Source organism: Triticum aestivum, chromosome 2A (assembly GCF_018294505.1).
Source record: "Triticum aestivum cultivar Chinese Spring chromosome 2A, IWGSC CS RefSeq v2.1, whole genome shotgun sequence".
NCBI lineage: Eukaryota > Viridiplantae > Streptophyta > Magnoliopsida > Poales > Poaceae > Triticum > Triticum aestivum.
Window position 1 is genome coordinate 518,542,704 of NC_057797.1, and position 8,912 is coordinate 518,551,615.

Consider the following 8,912-nt stretch of genomic DNA (forward strand, 5'->3'; position numbering starts at 1 on the left):
TTTGCCAGATTGAAGGAGCTAACGAAAGGCCCAGCAGATGATACTTGCATACCTGCAACCCATTGGCGATGACTGCGAGAGCGGTGCCTCCTGCTGCTGCGAGCCGGCCTGCGTCGAGAAACTGGTGCTCCCCAACCAATTATCGACTGAGCCGCTGGCCATCGGTGGAGGCGCGGGCGAGGCAGCAGCGTCCAAACTTGTGTCACCGCCGCCAGCGTCGCCGCCGCCAGCGCCGCCACCCTCCGGAATCAACGAGGACATGGCGGCCGCCACCTAGTTCAGAGAGAGGGAGAGGAGGGAGAGAGTGAAGCGAGAGGGGAACAGATCAGATCTTGACCCGCAGCCCACCGACAGCGGACGGGGCGTTAACGGACGTCAGCGCGCGGCGGCCGTCCATTGGCCAGCGTGGCTACTGATTCGCGGGCCCAACCGGTCAGATTCGGGGTTAGCGCAGCCGAAGCGAGCGATTTCGCGAGTTGGTAGTTTTTTGTCGCGGTTTAGTCCAAATTTGGTAGTTTTTGGCACAAAATCGTAGAGTGGTAGTTTTTCGTCACGTTTCCGTCAATTGTGGTAGTTTTTGGCTAAATACTCTGTTTCCGTAAACTTGCAGGAATGGCATGGCAGTAAAAAATTGTTGTTCTCTCTCGGTGGCATAGTTAATGAACTTAGGCAATAAGCCAGAGGGATTTCTCAAGTCACTGGGAACTTGATTACTCAGTAGCTCTGCAGGAAGTGAGTGAGTAGGTCCCTAGCGTGTATTTTGCATCTACTCTACCGTGTCTCATGAACCCACTGGTAAAGGTGAAATACATAGACCTCACTACGATCAGACTGAGAATGTTCAAAACCACCCAGGAAAGATGAGCTTAGAGCAAATGCTTCGGCACTGTATTTTCAAGTCGAACCAGACGAGGTCTCATTCCATTATATACAGTTCCGATCTCCTTGCCTGCATATGCACTTTTATTATCAGGCAGACAAGACATGGTGCGCCGTATGGCCCTCTGATTCCCAGAAAACGCACCGAGATCAGATGCAGCCCACTTGCCACAACCAAATGAATTTCCAACTCTGCACCTTGAGCCATTCCCTGAAAGCATTTGTCTCTAGTATTGGCTGGCAAGGACAAAAAGGTCAGTCTGCCCTACCAAATAAAACAATTCACGCCATTTTGTTGCAGCCTTAAACCTTATGATGAGCCTATAAATACTTCAGCATAACCCCGGCTTATGATTCTACCTGGGCCAAATCACACAGCAGCAATACAGAAAGACCTACGACCCACGTTCTTTGCGGTTACTTGCAGGATTCTGAAGAAAGATTACCAAGAGTGAACATGTACTCAAGAAGGACGCTGCTTCACACTCCTTCGTTCTCTGGGGGGCAGCCCTCCGGACCAAGCCAGCCGGTGACCGACGGCGGCGCCCCGGGGAGCAACTTCGACGCGAACGTGGTGATGATCCTCGCCGTCCTCCTCTGCGCGCTCATCTGCGCGCTGGGGCTCAACTCGATCGTGCGGTGCGCGCTGCGGTGTTCCAGCCGGGCGGCGGCGGCGGACGCGGAGCCCAGCCGGGTCGCGCGGCTGGCCAAGGGCGGGCTGAGGAGGAAGGCCGTGCGCGCCATGCCGATCATGGTCTACTCGGCCGGGCTGAAGCTCAACACCGCCTGCCCGATGTGCACCATCTGCCTCTCGGACTTCGAGGCCGGGGAGCACGTCAAGGTCCTGCCCAAGTGCAACCATGGCTTCCACGTCAGATGCATTGACCGGTGGCTCCTCGCGCGCTCCACCTGCCCGACGTGCCGCCAGTCCTTGTTCGCCGAGCCGCACAAGGCGTGTGGGTGCTCCGAGGCCAGCCAGCCCGACGTAGCGCGTGTCCACTCCGTGCTCGTGCCGCTCAGGCCTGAGGGTTTGATCACCACGTATGACTTTTAGAGCCATCATGAGTTGCTTCCAGTTGTTGCATGAAAGATGACGGAGTGGGGTGTAAAACAGCAGAAGGTTGTGTTCACTCGTTGTTGCTGCCAAAAACTGGCTTCTAGTTTCTTCTAGTCCTGTTGCTCCGGTACATTGTGTAGTCCCTAGCTAGTAGTGGAAGGAACTGAACATTTCCTCCGTGTTTCAGCAGCTCATGTGTTGATGTCAATTATTGCGATGAGTTTCTGCGAATCACATTTGAATGCCACTTTGTTGAAAAGGAAAAAAAAAGAGGAGAATAAGATTGCAGGTCTAATCATATGGCAGTGCCGCACCACCGGTCCAGCATTATGACTGTGATTGGATTTGGAGGTCAACCTCTCGAGCGGTTGCTAAGGTTCAAGCTTCAGTGGAGGCAGCATATTCTCGAGCCATCACCAAGAGATCAGGGTCCTGTAGTCTACTACTTCGTGGCTAAGCCTTAGTGATCAGTTTATGCCCACGTAATTGACGGCTGGGTCCACACCCGGCTACATGTGTCATCTGCTGCTCGTCTACATGGGTTCACGAGGTGATGGGCCAATGTCATGTGTCGCATTGCTACTGCTTAACTATTCTTTCTTCTACTCTAACTTACTAGCTGTGGTTTAGAGGAACATTGGGTTGTGCTCACTGAAAACGAAAACCGCCTGGATGCCCACTCGATGGAAAAGCTGAGATCTTTCTGCAGCTTGTGCGGCTCCGTTGGACCGGGCACTTCAATGTCACAATGATTATGAGAATGTTGCAACAGTGCTATGAAGAATGTAGTGATTGTTTCCTGCACCATTCTTCTTTTCCGAGGAAAGTTGTACTATTCTTCTGAAGGCCCCACTCACAGGATTCGTAGTGCTGCGTGGAGTTCATGTTATTGATGACAATAATGGGTAAAGGGTCTCCTTGAATTATTGGTGTGTGATAATGGCTAATAGTTTTCTTCGCATTAACCGTGCCTCTACAGGCTTTCTGTCCTTATGGTTAAAAGCTTTATTGTTTTTTTCCTTGGTTATATCAATACGAAAGAAAACTTCATTCCAGTTTTAACAAAAGAAGCATTATTTCTTATGACAAAAACGGTGATTTTTTGCTGGGCGAAACCTTTTTTTCTCGGTGTGCATCGGAATGTGCTTCATTTTAGAAAAAAGGCACCGAGAAGGCGCAAGTCAACGACCTTAAGATGCTAGTGCGGAACGTGTGGGGGCTAAACTATCGACCCCGTCGCACGGGTGTTCGGAGTTGCGGCTACGACGGGCACGACTACCATGTGTCTCCAAGAGACTAAGTTATCTGATTTATCATCGGATTTGGTTATGGAAGCTTACGTGTGGATTTGATGGTTATTTCTGCTTGCCAATTGTTGAGATGAGGGGTAGTATCTGATAGGACCGAGAGTATATCGATCACAGGGGGTGAATGGAAAATTCAAAATTTCGTTCTAGACTTTGAAACGAAACCAATCACAGCAGCGGAATAAACAGAGTAGAACCGACATCGAAGATAAATAAACAAAATCGGGGCCGCTCCCTCCCCCGCTAAGGTTCCCACCCCCGCCACCACCGAAGATAAATAAACAAAACGTGCAACGAAGAATCACTTCAAAGTTCCTATATAGCGGAGAACATAAGACATAATTGTTTGTAGGGTACGGAACCACCTCAAAGCTATTCTTTCCGATCAATCTATCCTAAAGTTCGTACTAAAATAACACGAAACTATTCTTTCTGATCGATCTAACCAAGAGTTCGTACTAAAATAACACCAAAGCAAATTCAGATTCATAATATTCAACCCAACACAAATAACTTCAAAGAGTGCCCCAAGATTTCTACCGGAGAAACAAAGACAAGAACTATTGGGGAAGGTAGTAATTTCAAAAAAAATCATACGCACACACAAGATCATGGTGATGCATAGCAACGAGAGGGGAGAGTGCGTCCACGTACCCTCGTAGACCGAATGCGGAAGTGTTAACACAACGCGGTTGATGTAGTCGTACGTCTTCATGATAACCCACAAGTATAGGGGATCGCAACAGTTTTCGAGGATAGAGTATTCAACCCAAATTTATTGATTCGACATAAGGGGAGCCAAAGAATATTCTCAAGTTTAGCAGCTGAGTTGTCAATTCAATCACACCTAGAAACTTAATATTTACAGCAAAGTTTTTGGTAGCAAAGTAATATTATAATAGTGCTAACGGTAACAAAAGGTAACGGTAGTAAAAGCAATGTTTTTGGTATTTTGTAGTGATGATAGCAATAGCAACGGGAAAGTAAATAAGCGAAGAACAATATATGGAAAGCTCGTAGGCAATGGATCGGTGATGGAGAATTATGCCGGATGCGGTTCATCATGTAACAGTCATAACCTAGGGTGACACAGAACTATCTCCAGTTCGTCAATGTAATGTAGGCATGTATTCCGAATATAGTCATACATGCTTGTGGAAAAGAATTTGCATGACATCTTTTGTCCTACCCTCCCGTGGCAGCGGGGTCCTTACGGAAACTAAGGGATATTAAGGCCTCCTTTTAATAGAGAACCGGAACAAAGCATTAATACATAGTGAATACATGAACTCCTCAAACTATGGTCATCACCAGTAAGTATCCCGATTATTGTCCCTTCGGGGTTAACGGGTCATAACACATAATAGGTGACTATATACTTGCAAGATAGGATCAAGAACACTCATATATTGATGAAAACATAATAGGTTCAGATATGAAATCATGGCACTCGGGTCCTAGTGACAAGCATTAAGCATAGCAAAGTCATAGCAACATCAATCTCAGAACATAGTGGATACTAGGGATCAAACCCTAACAAAACTAACTCGATTACATGATAGATCTCATCCAACCCATCACCGTCCAGCAAGCCTACGATGGAATTACTCACGCACAGCGATGAGCATCATGAAATTAGTGATGGAGGATGGTTTATGATGACGATGGCGACGGATTCCCCACTCCGGAGCCCCGAACGGGCTCCAGATCAGCCCTCCCGAGAGGTTTTAGAGCTTGGCGGCGGCTCCATATCGTAAAACGCGATGATTTCTTCTCTCTGATTTTTCTCTCCCCGAAACACAATATATGGAGTTGGAGTTGGAGTCGGAGAGGCAACAAGGGGCCCACGAGGTAGGGGGGCGCGCCCCCCACCCTCGTGGACAGGTGGTGGGTCTCCTGGCCTTCATCTTTTGCAGGTATTTTTCATATTTTCTGAAAAGTCGCTCCGTGAAGTTTCAGGTCATTCCAAGAACGTTTGTTTCTGCACATAAATAACACCATGGTAATTCTGCTGAAAATAACGTCAGTCCGGGTTAGTTCCATTCAAATCATGCAAGTTAGAGTCCAAAACAAGGGCAAAAGTGTTCGGAAAAGTAGATACGACGGAGACATATCAACTCCCCCAAGCTTAAACCTTTGCTTGTCTTCAAGCAATTCAGTTGACAAACTGAAAGTGATAAAGAAAAACTTTTACAAACTCTGTTTGCTCTTGTTGTTGTAAATATGTAAAGGCAGCATTCAAGTTTTCAGCAAAGATTATAACTAACCACATTTGTAATAACGCATAGGTCTCAAGTTTACTCATATCAATAGCATAATCAACTAGCGAGCCATAATAATAAATCTCGGATGACAACACTTTCTCAAAACAATCATAATATGATATAACAAGGTGGTATCTCGCTATCCCTTCCTGAGACCGCAAAACATAAATGCAGAGCACCTTTAAAGACCAAGGACTGACTAGACATTGTAATTCATGATAAAAGAGATCCAGTCAAGTCATACTCAATCTAAATTAACAATAATGAATGCAAATGACAACGGTGCTCTCCAATTGGTGCTTTTTAATAAGAGGATGATGACTCAACATAAAAGTAAATAGATAGGCTCTTCGCAGAGGGAAGCAGGGATTTGTAGAGGTGCCAGAGCTTGGTTTTGAAACAGAGGTGAATAATATTTTGAGCGGTATACTTTCATTGTCAACATAACAACCAAGAGATGGCAATATCTTCCATGCTACACACATTATAGGTGGTTCCCAAACAGAATGGTAAAGTTTATACTCCCCCTTCCACCAACAAGCATCAATCCATGGCTTGCTCGAAACAACGAGTGCCTCCAACTAACAAGAGTCCCAGGGGAGTTTTGTTTGCAATTATTTTGATTTAGTTTGCATAAAGCATGGGACTGGGCATCCCGGTGACCAGCCATTTATCTCGTGAGTGAGAAGCGGAGTCCACTCCTCTTGAGAATAACCCGCCTAACATGGAAGATACAGACAACCCTAGTTGATACATGAGCTATTCGAGCATACAAAACAGGATATTTATTTGAAGGTTTAGAGTTTGTCACATACAAATTTACTTGGAACGGCAGGTAGATACCGTAAATAGGTAGGTATAGTGGACTCATGTGGAATAACTTTGGGGTTTAAGGGATTGGATGCACAAGCAGTATTCCGCTTAGTACAGGTGAAGGCTAGCAAAATACTGGGAAGTGACCAGCTAGAGAGCGACAACAGTCATGAACATGCATTAAAATTAATCAACACCGAATGCAAGCATGAGTAGGATATAATCCACCATGAACATAAATATCGTGAAGGCTATGTTGATTTTGTTGTTGGAAATATGCCCTAGAGGCAATAATAAATTAGTTATTATTATATTTCCTTGTTCATGATAATTGTTTATTATCCATGCTAGAATTGTATTGATAGGAAACTCAGATACATGTGTGGATACATAGACAACACCATGTCCCTAGTAAGCCTCTAGTTGACTAGCTCGTTGATCAATAGATGGTTACGGTTTCCTGACCATGGACATTGGATGTCATTGATAACGGGATCACATCATTAGAAGAATGATGTGATGGACAAGACCCAATCCTAAGCATAGCACAAGATCGTGTAGTTCGCATGCTAAAGCTTTTCTAATGTCAAGTATCATTTCCTTAGACCATGAGATTGTGCAACTCCCGGATACTGTAGGAATACTTTGGGTGTGCCAAACGTCACAACGTAACTGGGTGGCTATAAAGGTGCACTACGGGTATCTCCGAAAGTGTCTGTTGGGTTGGCACGAATCCAGACTGGGATTTGTCACTCCGTGTGACGGAGAGGTATCTCTAGGCCCACTCGGTAGGACATCATCATAATGTGCACAATGTGATCAAGGAGTTGATCACGGGATGATGTGTTACGGAACAAGTAAAGAGACTTGCCGGTAACGAGATTGAACAAGGTATCGGGATACTGACGATCGAATCTCGGGCAAGTATCATACCGCTAGACAAATGGAATTGTATACGGGATTGATTAAGTCATTGACATCGTGGTTCATCCGATGAGATCATCGTGGAACATGTGGGAGCCAACATGGGTATCCAGATCCCGCTGTTGGTTATTGACCAGAGAGTTATCTCGGTCATGTCTGCATGGTTCCCGAACCCGTAGGGTCTACACACTTAAGGTTCGATGGCGCTAGGGTTATAGGGAATAGATATACGTGGTTACCGAATGTTGTTCGGAGTCCCGGATGAGATCCCAGACGTCACGAGGAGTTTCGGAATGGTCCAGAGGTAAAGATTTATATATGGGAAGTCCTGTTTTGGTCACCGGAAAAGTTTCGGGTTTTATCGGTAATGTACCGGGACCACCGGGAGGGTCCCGGGGGTCCACCAAGTGGGGACACAAGCCCCGGAGGGCTGCATGGGCCAAGTGTGGGAGGGGACCAGCCCCAGGTGGGCTGGTGCGCCCCCCCACAAGGGCCCAAGGCGCCTAAGGGGAGGAGGGGGGCAAACCCTAAGGGCAGATGGGCCTTAGGGCCCATGCCTGGTGCGCCTCCCTCTCCCCCTCCACTTGGCCGCCACCCTAGATGGGATTGGGGTTGGCCGCCGCCCCTAGGGTGGAACCTTAGGTGGGGCGCACCCCTCCCTCTCCCCTATATATACTTGAGGACTTGGGGCTGCCAACAGATGAGTTTTTGACCTCTCCCTGGCGCAGCCCTACCTCTCTTTCTCCTCATATCTCGCGGTGCTTGGCGAAGCCCTGCTGGATCACCATGCTCCTCCACCATCACCATGCTGTTGTGCTGCTGCTGGATGGAGTCTTCCTCAACCTCTCCCTCTCTCCTTGCTGGATCAAGGCATGGGAGACGTCACCGGGCTGTACGTGTGTTGAATGCGGAGGTGCCGTCGGTTCGGCACTAGGATCTCCGGTGATTTGGATCACGACGAGTACGACTCCTTCAACCCCGTTCTCTTGAACGCTTCCGCTTAGCGATCTACAAGGGTATGTAGATGCACTCTCCTTCCCCTCGTTGCTGGTCTCTCCATAGATAGATCTTGGTGACACGTAGGAAAATTTTGAATTTCTGCTATGTTCCCCAACAGTGGCATCATGAGCTAGGTCTATTGCGTAGATTCTATGCACGAGTAGAACACAAAGCAGTTGTGGGCGTTGATTTTGTCAATTTACTTGCCGTTACTAGTCTTATCTTGATTCGGCGGCATCGTGGGATGAAGCGGCCCGGACCGACCTTACACGTACTCTTACGTGAGACTGGTTCCACCGACTGACATGCACTAGTTGCATAAGGTGGCTAGCGGGTGTCTGTCTCTCCCACTTTAGTCGGATCGGATTCGATGAAAAGGGTCCTTATGAAGGGTAAATAGCAATTGGCATATCACGTTGTGGTTTTTGCATAGGTAAGAAACGTTCTTGCTAGAAACCCATAGCAGCCACGTAAAACATGCAAACAACAATTAGAGGACGTCTAACTTGTTTTTGCAGGGTATGCTATGTGATGTGATATGGCCAAGAAGAATGTGATGAATGATATGTGATGTATGAGATGATCATGTTCTTGTAATAGGAATCACGACTTGCATGTCGATGAGTATGACAACCGGCAGGAGCCATAGGAGTTGTCTTTATTTATTGT

The 8,912-nt window shown here is 47.0% G+C and overlaps 1 protein-coding gene across 1 annotated transcript; it reads left to right on the forward strand.

The window, feature by feature from the left end:
* The first annotated feature begins 259 nt into the window (after positions 1 to 259).
* On the forward strand, positions 260 to 2,147 carry LOC123191726 (RING-H2 finger protein ATL72). Its single transcript, XM_044604353.1, has 2 exons — positions 260 to 276; positions 1,216 to 2,147. Exons 1-2 carry the CDS (start codon positions 260 to 262, stop codon positions 1,931 to 1,933), a joined length of 735 nt encoding a protein of 244 aa, XP_044460288.1. The 3' UTR covers positions 1,934 to 2,147.
* Positions 2,148 to 8,912: the final 6,765 nt, after the last annotated feature.